This window comes from Penicillium rubens (assembly GCF_028828025.1).
Source record: "Penicillium rubens strain IBT 27055 chromosome Unknown utg000003l_segment0_segment0, whole genome shotgun sequence".
NCBI lineage: Eukaryota > Fungi > Ascomycota > Eurotiomycetes > Eurotiales > Aspergillaceae > Penicillium > Penicillium rubens.
Genome location: NW_026890601.1, coordinates 1,602,077 through 1,617,657, shown reverse-complemented (window position 1 = coordinate 1,617,657; position 15,581 = coordinate 1,602,077). Strand labels below are relative to the sequence as shown.

General features: G+C 49.6%; 6 protein-coding genes across 6 annotated transcripts; 2 read left to right on the top strand and 4 right to left on the bottom strand.

Moving 5' to 3' along the window:
* Positions 1-448: 448 nt before the first annotated feature.
* N7525_006811 (uncharacterized protein) lies at positions 449-700 on the bottom strand (the record flags this gene model as incomplete). Its single annotated transcript, XM_002567318.2, has 1 exon — positions 449-700. The coding sequence occupies one exon, from the start codon at positions 698-700 to the stop codon at positions 449-451; it is 252 nt and encodes an 83-aa protein (XP_002567364.2).
* Positions 701-2,656: 1,956 nt separating this feature from the next.
* On the bottom strand, positions 2,657-3,245 carry N7525_006810 (small nuclear ribonucleoprotein F; the record flags this gene model as incomplete). Its single annotated transcript, XM_002567317.1, has 4 exons — positions 2,657-2,723; positions 2,804-2,959; positions 3,089-3,126; positions 3,240-3,245. 4 exons carry the CDS (start codon positions 3,243-3,245, stop codon positions 2,657-2,659), a joined length of 267 nt encoding a protein of 88 aa, XP_002567363.1.
* A 530-nt stretch (positions 3,246-3,775) lies between these two features.
* N7525_006809 (CXXC motif containing zinc binding protein) lies at positions 3,776-4,709 on the bottom strand (the record flags this gene model as incomplete). Its single annotated transcript, XM_002567316.1, has 5 exons — positions 3,776-3,916; positions 3,985-4,107; positions 4,272-4,337; positions 4,411-4,525; positions 4,675-4,709. 5 exons carry the CDS (start codon positions 4,707-4,709, stop codon positions 3,776-3,778), a joined length of 480 nt encoding a protein of 159 aa, XP_002567362.1.
* Positions 4,710-5,048: 339 nt separating this feature from the next.
* N7525_006808 (putative FAD monooxygenase) lies at positions 5,049-7,068 on the bottom strand (the record flags this gene model as incomplete). Its single annotated transcript, XM_002567315.1, has 3 exons — positions 5,049-6,011; positions 6,070-6,363; positions 6,421-7,068. The coding sequence occupies 3 exons, from the start codon at positions 7,066-7,068 to the stop codon at positions 5,049-5,051; spliced, it is 1,905 nt and encodes a 634-aa protein (XP_002567361.1).
* Positions 7,069-9,125: 2,057 nt separating this feature from the next.
* Positions 9,126-11,761, top strand: N7525_006807 (uncharacterized protein; the record flags this gene model as incomplete). Its single annotated transcript, XM_002567314.2, has 3 exons — positions 9,126-9,388; positions 9,444-11,106; positions 11,180-11,761. The coding sequence occupies 3 exons, from the start codon at positions 9,126-9,128 to the stop codon at positions 11,759-11,761; spliced, it is 2,508 nt and encodes an 835-aa protein (XP_002567360.2).
* Positions 11,762-12,464: 703 nt separating this feature from the next.
* Positions 12,465-15,553, top strand: N7525_006806 (DDHD family phospholipase; the record flags this gene model as incomplete). Its single annotated transcript, XM_002567313.1, has 4 exons — positions 12,465-13,487; positions 13,548-14,826; positions 14,877-15,014; positions 15,081-15,553. 4 exons carry the CDS (start codon positions 12,465-12,467, stop codon positions 15,551-15,553), a joined length of 2,913 nt encoding a protein of 970 aa, XP_002567359.1.
* Between the last annotated feature and the right edge of the window lie 28 nt (positions 15,554-15,581).

Sequence of the window (15,581 nt, the reverse complement as noted above, 5' to 3'; positions counted from 1 at the left end):
ATCCAAATCCAAATCAATTAGGCAAGGTGCACACCCATCAAATCATCAAAGCGGGGCAAAATCCTGTCCCCTTGTCAACCGGACCAGTGCCAGCAAAGCAGACCAGAGAGCAGTCTGGGGCCAAACACTCGATAACACCCGAATAGCAAGGTAACGCCGTCGCGCACATCACTCCGTATCATTTCAATTCGTAATCTCGTTTGCAATTCACAGTTCTCAGTCCATGTCACCGTGCCCCGGGCACGAAACAGACACAAACCCGCTAGCCAAGTCGATATATCTGTAAAAAAATTCATTTGCATTTTGGGCTTTTTATTTTCCTTCATTTTCACATGGCAAGAAATGTGTTCGGCATTGTCCAGTATCTCAGTAGGTGTCCGAGACGTATAGTAGAGTGGAGTATAGTATGACCGAGGCACACACTGCAAGGCGGGGGTGGATGTGTATGTCAAGAGTTTCGGCGGGGTTGCCCAAGAATATTGCTCAGACGTTTCCAGCGCGGCGTCGGGGATGTCGAGTTCCTACGAGACGGGGGCTTGTCTGGTTTTGCGGATGACTGCGTAGAGGAACGGGCTCGGCTGTTGATGGTTGCTTCGTGGTCGGCGAGGACATCCTCGAGGCGGACGTCGGAGTCGGACATGCGTAGAGATGAGTCCTTGGGATCGAGGATCTCGATGAACTTGGAGGGTGTGTCCCGCATTGTGTGAAGTGGGTTTAATTGAAGATTTGGAGGATGGGAGAGTATATAATTTGGAATTTCAAAGTAGAAGGGAAATCCAGAGGTCACGAGGTATAGTTTGTAGGTTCGGCGCGAGATGAGACAAAGAACGTTGCAGGTCTGGGCTGACTGCAGACTGCAGACTGGATATTTGAGTGTTTCAGAGCGAGAGAATGGAGAAGAGAATAGAGAATAGAGAATAGAAAATAGAAAGAATAGAAAGAATGAAGTGTGTTTATAAACACTAAACAATGGAAAAGACCTCCGATAACGAAAAAGGAAAAAGGAAAGGTGAGTGTCTGCAGTACCGAAGATCAGTGGAGTGAAAGAAGTTGATTCGATGGCTCCAACTATAAGATTTGTCTGTGGACTATGATCAGCGTTGTGTTTCGTTCTTTTTGAGATCTTTTTAGATCTTTTTGGATTATTTTGGATATATTTTCTACGTCTTATACTACTCATACAAGTATACGTACAAGTCCATGTGTACCATCCAAAGTAGGCAACCTTTTTCCCCAAAGACTCACAAACCCCCCAGTTGAGTGCATCCATCGATGCACAAGCCCCTTTTGGCAATGTCTCTGACTTTTAGCTGCGGGGGCGATGATCGGCAATTCGGTGGCGTCCGAGTGACCATTATGGAGAACTGTGATGGTTCGTCTCGATGTAAAAACACCTGATGCGAAAGGATGTTGAATTTGATTCATGGTATAGGGAGATATATGCTCCTTCTTTTCACCCGCAGACAAGGCCCCCTGAAACTGGCTATAACCCTACAGTGCGCTATTCGTATTAGCTTACTATTGTGGATGCCATCCTTCAAGCACCATGACGTCGATGGCATGAAGTCTCGTTTGGATGTTCTGGAGGGGTAAACAAGTTGATGGGTCGACGGGTGATCGGCCCCTGGCACGTACGTACATTGGTCAGTACACTATACTACCCGGGGCTGTACTTAAGGTACAGTGTGCTGTGGTACGTCGTCTTCTATAAAAAGAACCGCCACATTAGCCTCAACCTGCATATCTACGAATCTCTGGTCCACGCATGGTAAATATGCGATCATACAAAGGACCGCGTCAAAACAGGGGCGTTAGTATACGTAGGTGGATTCGCCTCATCGGAGGTTGCTCAGGGCTGCGCCCGGGCTGATGTCAACTGGACCATCGGACTGTGCGATACAGTTATCTCCAGAGATGGGAAGACCATCGGGGGTAGAGATTATACTACGTCCCCGATCTACCAGTAGTTGGAGCTACTATTTTCTGCTGAGAAACTGATTACCCTGGGTCATAGTGTCTTGTCACTCCTTCAGTGCACCGGCGTACACGTCTATTCGAAATATGTCGATGTCTATTGGGCTTAGACAATGGTTCCCCTTTGTCTCACCGATGCTCTCTGACTTAACGGATGGGGAGAGTAACCGGATATGTTGTGGTCGCTGCGCCGTATTTAGAGTCAGGATACACACAAATCAGGCCCTGATTAACCACGAAGAAAATACCCAACTACGTATGCTTCTCAGACTCGTGCAGGAAGTAAATTGATTCGATTTTGTCAGAGGCCATGCACAAACCCCACTTTGAAAAGCCATAAACAAACAAACGCCTCGTGATAATTGAAATTGGGAGCAGAACACACACCCGAGTCCCCAGCAAACCTGGTAGACTCGGTACATCGATCCTCCGTGTCCATCTGTGCAGAGCCGGGCTCGTCTCAATCGCGTCTTCGGGTGCCTGGCGCACCAGCCGTTTTCGTGTGGCACAAACCAAGTAACCTATCCATCCAATGGATGAGTCCCACTGCGCCAAATACACTGCTCCAAAGCCGCCACAGCGAAGCACACCTCACTCCCAGACACATAGGAACAGCCGTCATCTGCCACCAACCCTCATGTACCGCACTGCATCGCATCTCGGTTCCAGCGTATGCGACATATTATTTAAATTCCATGTCCGTCATTTCCACTGCATCGGCTGAGCCCAGATAGAGGATGTTGTTGCATCTGTATGGGGAAAAGAGAGTTAGCCAAACTGGAATCACATCCAGCCCGACGTCGAGTCGACCCAAGCGCGCATCACGTACCTGATCAGAACAAGTCCCAATGCACCGGTGGGCTTTCCGTCGATAAACTCTTGAGTGTCGCGCAGCAGGACGTTCATGTATGAATCGATGCTCTCGAGGGTGCCCTTGTATTCGGTCTGGCCCCACTTCAGGCGGATGAGGACTTCGGTGCCAACGCTGTAGAAATGTATAAATTAGCAAGCTGTCCCAGCAGCAACGGTGCATATGTGCGGATGTCGGGAGAGATAGATATGCTGCTTGGGTCTGTTTGATGGGGTCCCGGGTGGGTTGGGGGCGGGCGCATACCGAGCCTGGAGGAAAGGACGGGGGTTAAGCGGTTGGAACTGTAAAAGTACGAGTCAGCAATTGTCTTCTGGGAATAGCGCACGGGTTCAGGCGCTGATGAGGGGGATCTCGAGCTCGATAGCGGGCTGAGCTTGAGGGGGAAAAGACGAACACTCATTGTGACTCAAGATGAGTTTCTGGTCGTTTGTGGTGGAGTAGGCTTTGAGGTTATGATGACAACAAAAGCTCAAGCAAGATCTATTACTCCGTTGGTTAATCGTGCTTGTCGTGCCGTTAACTGCGTTGACATCGGAGTCGAGATCGCGAAAATGTGAGCTGAATAAGGCGGTGGTTGGTGGCCAATCAGCGCCCATATTTTCTCACCGCCCTTGAGGTCCTGTATAGTGGTGGGCATGCTTGGATGCTTGGATTGACATGATAGCTTTGCTGCTGTAGATAAATACATGTACCCTGCATTAACTCCTTAGAGCTACAATAAAGGGATCAAATTCTTTTCATGGCTCTTTTCTCATCATTCATATATCTCCCATTTTCAGCATCCTCCGTGCCCCATTCCCATCACAGCTTCCAAGATTAAGCTCATCAACAAACACCAGTAATAGTACAATGAAAAATTATGATCAGGTTTCATCGGAGTTTCATAGATTCAGGCGCCTGGCAATCGTCATCGCCAAGAAGATCTTCGACTTAACGGCCAACAGTCCAGGTGATTTCCTTGATGCTGACTTCCTCGCCTTTCTTCTCATCGTAGTCATACCACTCGCCCTCCGAAAGGTCAATACCAGAGAAGGTGGTGGTGGAGTCAATAGCCTTGGCCTCCCATTCGCCCTGGATTGTCTTCATCAGCACATACAGTTACGTAGGTAAACTCTGGGCATAATTTGGGATTTACTCACGTCCGGCTTGAACTCAATGAACTCAAGGCCACGGCAGTCCATTTCAATGATCTTCTGGGCGCCTTGCTTCTCCTGAGCCTCATAGGGCTTAGGTCCACTAGTGATGGAGGCAGTGTGGGTTTTCTACATGTTGTTAGCCGTGTAATCATCGGAAAGTCACGAAGGCCAAATGATTGATGCCAACAAAGCGAAGTGGAATTGAAATGCAAGGAACTCGCAAGAAAGGGCAAAAATGGAACTCTTCCGGGCCATGAGATCAAAAAATAAAATGAAATTAGCTCGCTTACCGTGCATAGTCGGCACTTCCACACGAAGTTAGCCTCGCCGCGGCTACCGGGGATTTCATGCACCTCCTATATATCAATCCATTTAACAAGCCATTCAATCGTGATGAGATAGAGAGTGATATGTAAGTAATTTACGTACGAAACGGTTGAAGCTGACCCAGTTGGGGTGCGTCTCGTGGCAGGAGGTGCATTGCACTCGGAAAGTGTAAAAGTAGGGATTTTCCTCAGTGTCGGTGGGCAGAAGGGCAGTAACGCTGTATCATCATATTAGCTGGTTGCCTCTTTGATAACAGTGGCCGAAAGGATTTGCCCGCGCGGCGTTCCTGGAATTGGAGTGCAGTGCGGGGAGATCGAGGCACCCGCAAAGGCTCAATAACCGAATACATAAGCTAGAAGCACTTACCCCTCCAGTTGAGCTTCGACCGAAAGAGTGAGCATTTTGGCTTTTGAAGTCAAGTGGGTGATCTTGATCTTGAGGTGTGATGGCTGAAATCAAGATCCTTTCTGCAGGTGATGCGGGGTGGAGATGGAAAATACTTAACGTAGATCGAGGCTTGGCATGTGACCAACTCTGTAAACATTAGGCGTATCAAGACTACGAGATATGGATGACAGGCAGAAGTGTGCAGGGGAGCTTGGGTACTTGAATTGTGATTTTATTTATAAAAAAAAGCTGAAAATAAACGCCGGTCATGCTCAAGCTATCGCTCGCAACGAACCAAACAAGCTATATACATCTCGAAGGTAAAATACAGACTCATAAACACGTCAAAATCCTCACAGACGGCTCTGCTGAGAGTCCTGACCCAGCGGCTTCGTCGAGAACGCATTGAAGAACTCGTTGAGAGCGTCAACAGTGCCACTTCCCTCAACCAGCTGCACGGTGCAAGCAACGTGGCTGTCGGGGCGAGTGACGACAACACCACCCTTCTCAACATCAAAGCCTAGCTTCTCATGGGCTGCAAATTGAGCCTGGGGTACACGCACATCGGGGATATCATCGGCATAGAGGTGGTGGTGGTAGTCGCGGAGGACCTGGGGGATAGAGTCCACATCGATGGTGTTCTTGGAGCCTGCATAGATCACAGACAGAGTGAAAAGCTTGGAGTGAGGGTTGTGGCGCTCGAAGAATGACACATCGGCAATATCAGACCGGCGGTATACCGAAAGGAACGAGCGCTCCTTCTCTAGGTTGGCAGCCAAGTCGGCAATGGCCTTCTTAGTCTTGGACTGGTTGCCAGCGAAGACGAATATACGGAATGCACCGTTAGCGGGCACTTCCTGCTCGAGTTCGACAAAGTTGGCATCTGCAAGACGGGTGACGGTGGTCGGGGTGAAAGCGCGACCCGGAGTCAGATGGACACCGGGGATCTTGAACAGAGCGGACTTGGCAGGGTGGCTCGGATCCCAGGTGAAAATGTTGGGCTGGTAGGCCACTCCGTATCCACTAGTGAACTCGCAAGATGATTTGAAGGTCTTGACGAATTCGTCCTCCTCCCCACCAGCACCCACGGTGGTATGGCTGGCAGAACCAACCTCGCCGGCAGAAGGACGGCGCTTGGAGAACAGGGCTGCGTACTTGGAATCGAAGTTCAACAAGGTCTCAGCGATATCCTTGCGCTCGCTCTCGTAAGTGCTGAGAATGGAACGGTTGGCAAGACCACTCTCCACGGCGTGGATCTTCCATGCCATGTTGAGTGCGTCATGGAAAGCAGTGTTCATTCCTTGGCCGGCCTTGGGCTTTACGTGTGTTAGCGCTATTTTCAGAACAACAAGGACTTCAAAGGGGAGTACTGACGCTGTGAGTGTGGCAAGCATCACCACCCATGAAGACTCGCTCGTCAAGGGTATACTTTTCAGCGATACCCTGTCCAATAGGGTAGACAGAGTACCACTCCACCCGATCCCACTCAATCCAGTATGGCTTAAGAATGTTCTTCGCGGTCTGCTGGACCTCCTCGGCGGTGGCAGTCTTTCGGGGGTTCCAATCGGCGTCGGTGGAGGAGGCGATCTGGACATAGAGGCGGACCATGTTGTCCTCGCGGGGAATGACCATGATAGAGCCAGCGTCTGAGTGGATGGTGCATTTTGTCTATATATCAATGTATTAGAGAAATACGTCATATTGGGCCATTTCGGGCATGCTTACCTCAATGTCGGGGAAGTTAGTGCGCACGACACCGTCCATGACACCCCACACGTAGGCAATAGGATCCTTGTGGTGGATCTTGATGTTAAGCTGCTCGCGGACGAAGCTGCGGGCACCCTCACCACTGAACAAGTATTTGGCGCGTACATTCTCGATCACATTGGTATCCAGACACTTCAGATTGACTTCAACAGGGTAATCAGCGTTGGCGCCATCGTTCTTGAAGCCAACGATGGTCCATGGCCGCTCAACGGTTGTGCCAGCCTTCTTAATTTCGTCCAAGAACACGCGCTCAATCTTGCCTTGGTGGACCAGGGTGGTGAAAGGGTAGCGGGTGTCAATGAAACGGGGGCAGCTAGGCCAGCTGCCGGTACGGCCGATGCCAGAGCCGTCACCCTTGGGATCCCAAAAGGCAACGTCATACACCTTGGCAGGCTCGTAAGCCATGATCGAGCGCTTCAAGCCAAGGTTGCGCAGGATCTCAGTAGATCGCGGCTGGATGCCGTCAGCGCGACCAGTAGCGGTCGGCACTGGGCGGTTGTCGATGTGCTTCACTTTGTAACCCCATCTTGACATACACAGGGATAAGAGCAGACCGACGGGGCCGGCGCCCACGATGACAATGTCATAATTCTCTTGTTGCACCATGCTGGAAATCAAACACAGGGATTAAGGTGGGGGGTAGGTATGAATTGTATGGCGAATGGAGATATTATCAGCGTAAATAATCGTATATATGACTTGAAAGAAAAGCAATGTAGACCAGAGTGTCACCCTGCACGATGACCGAAAGAAAATGAACGAGGGCCATGGCTATCCTATATACTGTTCGGGAACTGGGGTAAGTGGACGGATTGGGTGTTCGACTGAAGCAACGGAGAACATCCACGGCATTCAGAGTCCGCGGAATCGTGGGGAGCACCGGATCGAGGGTCGGGGTAGCCAATCAGGTTCGCAAGGAAAGGAATTATGGACGATTTGTCAGAATCGCAGAAACAAGCGCCGTGTGGGGGCAGGGCTGGCTTTGCATAATGTCCATAGTATCGTCGTTGATCCCGAGCTGGTAGCCGTAGGGGCTCCAGTCTGACTGGGTTGCTCCTCTTTTCTGCTACTCCACCCGGGAACGATCTCGGTAAGCGGACTGGAAGGCACGTGACATCGCCTCGGCAACCCTGGCCGGGATCTCTCGAGAACCTTACCCTGTACAACACGTCTAAACTCCCGTACGGAGTACATATGTACATCGGAGGAAAATTGCCCAATCCACATCTAGACCCAGAAATGGCTAGCGGACTATCACTTGGAATATTATTGGCTACAGGCTTCATTATTCCCCTCGTCCCGTTCTGCCGAGTTTACTGAAGTCCCTGCCGCCTTATCCACTAAGTCCCACGCCGTCATGGTAGTTTAACCTGGTACTTACACCGCAGATAACCCGAAGTTCCGTGCCATGCTCTAGATGAAATACCCATGAGGTCTGGCACCTACTTACTGTTGTTTCCTCGGTCTGGTCCATGGCAAATGAATCGGTTCCACCCGTCTTTCGGAAAAACACAACATTGGAAGCATTGCTACATGCACATGTGGTTTATTCCATGGCAATAGCAATAGCACCCAGAGGGCTTGACTCTAATTAATAATATATGCAGTGGATTGAATGATCCCATGTACCACATAGTTCCATCCGTAGCATAAAAATATCGACACCTGAGGCGACTATGACGAAAGAGGCTTAGTTCGGGTACAAGTTGTCCCGCTCCGAACTATACACATGAACTACACGGAAGAATCATATCAAGATCAAACACATGATATGTATGTGTGAGTTATGCACGATAAGGGGGATTGGATGATTAAAATAAAATTATCCTGCTATTTCTTGCAGACATATGGAACAGGTACTTAGGTATGCATGTGAAGTGAGTATGTAAGAATCTTTTGCAAGATTTTATAATATATGTATGTACTTGCATGTGCTCTTAATGTGGTGGGTGGTGACAGCACACAAAAATGTGACGTATTACTCGTAATCTTACAGAGTACCTGTGGTTTTGTTATATAATGGTTGTGATAGGTATGGTGGTTGCATACCAATAATTTGTGACATTGTAATATGCGGATCTAGGTCGTATTATGGAGCATGTGCCACTGTCGTCAATATCATGTTGTCTTTTTAGAGTCGAGTACTAGTACCACCTAGGTAGAGACATGTGCTGAATGAACGGTTGATTGGTCAGTCTATCAACAGCCTTGTTGAGTCGGAATATTATTGTTTGTTTTTTAATTTTTCTTTTTTCCGTTTGTTCATTCATTGTTTGTTCCCATATATTGCCTTTGTTCCAATATTCTTCAATTTCCATTCTCTTTGTTCCCATCTCCTTTGTTCCTATTGTCTGAGAATTTCCAGCCACATTATTGGACTAGTCCTATTGTTGCAGACCATGTGGTCCCAACATGCGCTTTTCGGCATCAATAATGGCCTCGATTTTTCTACTATGCTCTATTGGGTGGCTATGAATAACAATTCAATAGCAATTGTTACTAGGCATATTGTAGTCGTAAATTCCGACGACAGAGCTGTATAAGTATCCTCTTCTTCCAATCCTTTTCCTTATTTGTTCCCATACTTCTTGATACTTTCTACGTTTCTGTTTCTCATACTTTTGCGTGTACCTTTCTGCAGATTTGAAACGGTAAATCCAACAATGTCTGAACCCTTGCCAACTCGTCCCTGGCCAACTCTCAGCGCCATTGACCGGGACCACCAGTCGGGATTCCTCTACGAAGAGGAACGCCAGCAATGGTTGCGGCAGCATCCACATGTTGTTCCTCAAACCGCAAAGAGGAGTCACAACAAGAACCTGCCTGCTTTTCCAGACCGTGGCCCTAGCATGGCTAAAGGCCTTCGTGATATTGCTGAACGCGGTGCAGCTCGTCGCAACGGCACAGCTGCGAACATGAATGATGTGTAAGGGCCATCCTTACCTAAACTTGTTGAACGTGAAAGCTAATATGACGAACAGTTTTACCAAGCCATTGCCACCCATTCCTCCACAGGAAGCTCCTCAGCCAGCCGCAGTTGGCCAGGATGATGTTTCCCAAGGTCTTGGGCGGGATACCGACAAAATGAGCGTTTCTTATGTGCTGAACGGAACCGGCACGCAAGTCCACCACGGCAATGCCGCGTTTGCTCAAAAGGAAGATTCTGAACCTGCCATCGAATTTGGCCAGAAGACAGCTGCCTATGGCACTGTCCACTCGAGTGAAAAGATGAAACCGAATCTCCTTCTCGAGGAACACAAGCTGCAAGGATACGATGACGAGACTCCATCTATTCAACCTAATGGATCTGGGGCGCTCTTGCCACCCTTTTCGTATCACGACTTCAAAGCGCAGGCCTCCTACGACAATGGCCCCTCTGATTTCCGTCGCTTGGCTCATGATACTCCGTCTGCTGGTCCCACATTTGAAGCCCCTGATGCTCAAGCCAGCACCAGTACCCCTCGCTACGCTTACAGTTCAACTTCGTGGTACGAAGCTTCTCCCACTGGCCAGAGATCTTCTCCGGATGTTCAGGGTGCAGTGGCTCGCAGCGCTACTCCAGTGCCTGAAATCAAGCAAGAAGATCAACCCAACGCCGTGGAGAAAGCAATGGATAAACTGATTGCCATCCTCGACCGGGAACAGGAGAAATACCTTGCAAAGGAGAAACTCAACGCAGAAAATTCATCTTCTTCTTACCGTTTTGCTCCCCCCAATTCGGCCTCTACGGATATCTACCATGCGGACCAACATCCTGGATACCAGACTCCTGACTTAGCCATTCGTAAAGCTGAGAGTCCTCTCTTTTTGAGCCCTGGCCCCGCTTACGAAGTTTCAACTACGCCTGTGTACCCCCGGACTGTTATTCCACCTTCTCGCCCTATGTGGTCGCCGTCTCCACTTTCTTCCCCTTATCCCTCCGGATATTGGTCTTCGGATGAATCTGAACCTGAGACTGCCACATCTCCTGAGTTCGAGTTTGATCGCGGATATTCTGCTTCGGATGCGCCTCTGCAAGAGTCAGCTACATCTCCAGCGACAGCGCCGCCTTCCCCTGATCGTCGTCCCAGTGCCATTCGCGAATATTCCTATGCTGGTGCGCCTCGCGTTGGAATTGATCCGTCTGTTCCCCAAGATCCCCGGCTTACGGAGGTTACTTTCCGCCCTGACTACGTCTCAACTCCTACCAGCGCCCCATGGTACAGAGAATATAGAGCCGCCATGGGCTATGTCGACGTGCCACCACTGTCTTTTGGGTCACGCCAATCGAACGTGGCGGAGAACAAAGCTACTTTCACCATGAATGTCCCCATCCGCGATGTCTCCCAGCATCAGACAACCTTTCACGGGTCTGAGTCTACCAATGGTGAGCACAGCTGCGCAGCTTCCATCGTTGGCAAGGAGTCCAACGCTAGCGAGACTCTCAGCACCGCAACTATTGGCCGTGTCACCCAAAGCCCTGATGTCTGCAGTTCTGAAGGCTCTGAAGACTCTCGTGGAACCAAGCGCAAGCGATACACTAAGAACCTCTTTGGTAAGAAGGGATACCTTGACGACAATGAGGAGCCACGCGGGAGGAAATTCCGCCGTTTGAAGGAGGCCATCGGAAAGGGACATTCAACCATTGGCAGTATCAAGGGAATGGTAAGTGCTTTCCGACAAAGCTTTGGAAAGGAAAAAAAAAAGGAAATCCTACAGTGACTAACAATTTTGACAGTTTTGGGACGATAATCGAGCATTGATCGGCTCATCCAAGCCCGGCATTGTCACTGAAAACACTGCTCCCATTACTCTGAACACCGACATGCAATCCATTCTGTACGCCGAAATTGAGAACATGATCACCCACGCAGCCAACGAATTCCTGATGAAGGAGTATTACGCCGGTCACCTCTCTTCTAGCTCTCTCGACAAGTTGAAGAACAGATGGCAGAAGAAGCACATGCCTGGAGTCCCTGAATTCCGTTTCGACCAAACCACGCAGTACAAGGTTATCATAGCAAACCGCAAACATCTCCAGTTTGGCCAAACAAGCCGCAGCACCCTTGGCGTGGATACCATTCTGGCCGATTGGAGAAGAATCTGCAAGAACATGAGCATCCGCACCTTTGTGGCTCCCGATTCGGTTATTAAGAAGCAAATCCACGATATCCTGAACCTCCTGGAGATCTTGAAGGCCGATGAATGCCACATTGAGCTGATTATGGCCCTTGATGCACATGTTCGTGGAGAGCTGAAGAAGCACGAGATCATGAAGCGATACCGGGACGCTCAGAACTCTGGAATCTCTCCCTCTTAATTCAACTTACGTCCACTTGCACTTCATTTGTCTTTGATTTTTCTCTTTAACAAGTCTTGTCTTGCTTTCGTTTTTTTGTTCTTCGTTTTTAGTTTTTTTTTGCTTTTTTGCTTTTTGCTTTTCTGTCTCGGCTGTTCTGTCCGTCCAGGACAGGACTTGGCCGTTACAGCTTTGCAATCGGCCATCGCTCTTTGCTATTTCTCGTTTTTTGCTATTCTGTTTATGCGTGTTTTTACCAGTGACGACTGAAACCAATCAGTTCAGTGTGCGTAATCCAAATGCAACTCGTCTCAAATGAATCCTTTCCTTTTCCTAGTATATGAACTAAAAATACATATGTAAGCAATAAACATACATCCAGGCGATGCAGGTTGATCGTTCTCGGTCATCGATTAAATTGATAATATTTAACATGGACGACTTAACATGGCAACTGAAGCGAAAAAGCACCGAAAAAAGTGAGGTTGTACACAAAACACGTGGGGCGACGTCATCGGCTTATACGATCACGGGTTGTCACCGCTCAAGTTCTTGAACCTGTAAACATTTGAACGTTCATACCTCTGTGGTGTTTCCGACAGAACGCGTTGTGGTCCATAATAGGCCCCCAATGACCGTCAATACATCCCGCGTTTAGCCCTCCATATCCGGGGGTGGAGATTAATACTAGCTCAATCACAGGAGCTCCGTACAAAATATCCGAATGGCGGGCCCGATCCACACCTACGGTCCGAGCTGCCTGCTGGTGGATGAAGACCAGGACCTCACCAGATTCCAGTCGCTTCGAATACCACCGGAGATCCGGTCACAATTCTTCTATATCTCATCATTGCCGATCGATGATCCACTGGCTCCCCTGCCTCCACCTACAAGCCAGGGGACCGGGAGTGAGAGACTTCCTCCCACGCCATTCTCGGCCAGAGACAACATCGCCTTAGAGGAAGCTTGGCATGATCTACGGGAAGCGAGAAAGACCAACTTTGCGGCCAACCACAGATCCAGGCCAAACACATCGACAGGGGCCCCTGGGATAGCTGTGCCCGGACATGAGTCGATCTCAAATGTCGAGCGCCGCGAGGCAGCCAACCAAGAGGATCCCTCCTTGGTCGGCAGTAGAGGAAGCACTCTGAGCAACCCTCCTTCCTTCCCGGATGACCTACCCTCTCGCAGTCACAAGAGCCACCTCGCTTTTGCTACTGGCAGTGCTGGAATACGAGCTCGTGGGCTCGGAAAGGAAAATCGCGTGGGCTCCCGACTGAGTGACGGGCTTAAACATGACACTCCGAGAGGAATTGCCATCGATCGGAAAAGAGCGCGCTCGTCTTCGGTCAATGAGTCTAGTGCAACCAAAAGAAGAAGTAGTTCTCCACCGGAGGCCGAGAATGTGGGCGAAGGCGAGGAGATTGGAAGTCTACGGGCTGATCGTTCTCACAATGCAAGCATGAGTGGCTCTCCTTTTATACGCGCGCCGGTATCTCAGTCTCAGACGCCACTTGGTCGCTCATTTGAGTCGTCTTCATCAAGAGAAGAAGGCGAATTTCAGGCAGAACTCCGGACCAGCACTGCTCCTCGAAGTGCCCCGAAGCCTTCAGGCCTCAGAACGACCGTGAGCCTAGATCAATTGACTCAGGATTCACGGAGGGAGAGGACAGAGGAGTCAAGCACGCAGCTCAAGATTCCAGTTGGTGTCTCGCGACTTCACTTGGTCGAGTTACCGAATCTCAAGGTGAGGACAATTTCTCTACTCGGCTCTGTACTGTACGTAATAACATTTTCTTTTTTTCAGATGAAACCTATCTACTGGAGCCCTCTTCAGGACATATCAAGTGTCGTCCGAGCTACTTGGTTTTATAAGAATACTATGTTGCCTGTTGAGACTGAGCTTGCGAACAAATTGGAGGAAGGCTACGTCTACTTGAAGCCATGGACCGACACTTGGCAAGATGAACTGAATAGTTGCGTGGAAAACGGGGCTGATGCTGAATTGAAAATTGTTCACCCGCTGTGGACAAAACAAGACAGCCAGCCTACAACTGCACAAGCGCCACATAGTACCGATTCGCCGCTGGATGAGGCGGATGATCCCTTGAGATTCCACGAAAATCGAGCTGCTGGTGGCACATCCGTTCAATCTGAGAGTATCAAGTCATACCTCACATCGAGTGCCATCTATGTTGACGCAATAAATGCCCAAGTGCTTCGGCCCAGCTTGCTTCCCTCAGTATCAAGGGGGCGACGACCTCTTAGTGCAATAAGGAAAGGCCGTCAGATAGGCATACCTGTGGTTCGCGGCTTTAGTCGAAAGTCATGGGAACAACTGCACCCATCAAAGCCCAATCCTATCGACGTGCGCCATTACATCCGTAAGACGCAGTCGAAAAGTCCTGCTGCGCGAGGTGAACAAATATGCTATGCATGCAAGATGGAAGATTCGCGGCCACCTCCAACGGACTTGGTTCTCGTTATCCACGGCATCGGGCAAAAGTTATCGGAGAGGATGGAAAGCTTCCATTTCACTCACGCCATCAATGCCTTTCGGCGAGAGGTGAACATGGAGCTCAATAACGAACCCGTCTGGCCGCATGTGCGCCAGGACCATGGGGGAATCATGGTTCTTCCTGTGAATTGGCGCACGAACTTGTCATTGGATGAGCCCGACGTTGAGTCGGGCATCGACCCAGCTAGCAACAACTTCTCTCTTGCGGATATCACGCCCCAGACTCTACCCGCTATCCGATCCCTGATCAGCGATGTGATGCTTGACATTCCTTACTATCTGTCACACCACAAACCGAAGATGGTCAAAGCGGTGATTAGAGAAGCAAACCGTGTGTATCGACTGTGGTGTAAAAACAACCCAGGGTTCCAAGACAACGGCCGCGTACATCTCATCGCTCATTCGCTTGGAAGCGTGATGGCTGTAGACATTCTCAGCCAGCAACCAACGTATGTTCCTCGGTTTGACTTTTCCAATACGGCTTTACACAGCGACATTTTCGAGTTTGATACAAGACATCTCTTCCTATGCGGAAGCCCAGTCGGCTTCTTTTTGCTTCTCAATAAAGGTATGTTTGAAACCTACATAATACTGTCCTTGTATCTGACATCATCATAGCTAGTCTGCTTCCCCGGAAAGGCAGAGACAAGCCAGGCAGCGATGGTGATGACTTACTTCGTGGCGTTGCCGGCGAAGCAGGTCAATATGGCTGTCTTGCCGTAGATAATCTCTACAATATCATGCACGCAACGGACCGTAAGTGGAAGCCTACCAAAAGATACCCGCATCCCCTTCATCTGTGATACTAACAATCGCGGCTAGCAATCGCGTACCGAGTCAATGCAGCAGTAGACTCAGACCTCTCCAACTCACTCAAAATGGGCTCCATCCCCAGCTCCACCTCCACCTTCTGGCAATCCTTCGGAAGCGTCTTCCGCTGGAGCTCAACCCCTCCATCCCTGTTGCCCTCCACAGCCCCTACTCGCCCGGCAGCAGTCTCCAAGCTCCCATCCAATGTCGAGCTCGAGACCCACGACTTCACTCGTGAGGAGATTGCCGAAAAACGCATGCTTCTCCTCAACGACAACGGTCAAATTGATTATTATCTTTCGGGTGGTGGCGGCCCGTTGAATATCCAGTACCTCAACATGCTGAGCGCGCATAGCAGTTACTGGACACTGAGTGATTTTGTGCGATTCTTGGTTGTCGAGATTGCGAGAAAGCAGGGGAGAGAAGGGACACTGCTTGCTTTCCGGTCTGAGAAGAAGAAGGGATGGAAGTATTCGAAGGGGTGATTCTATTTTGGGGCTGTCTAGGGACTTT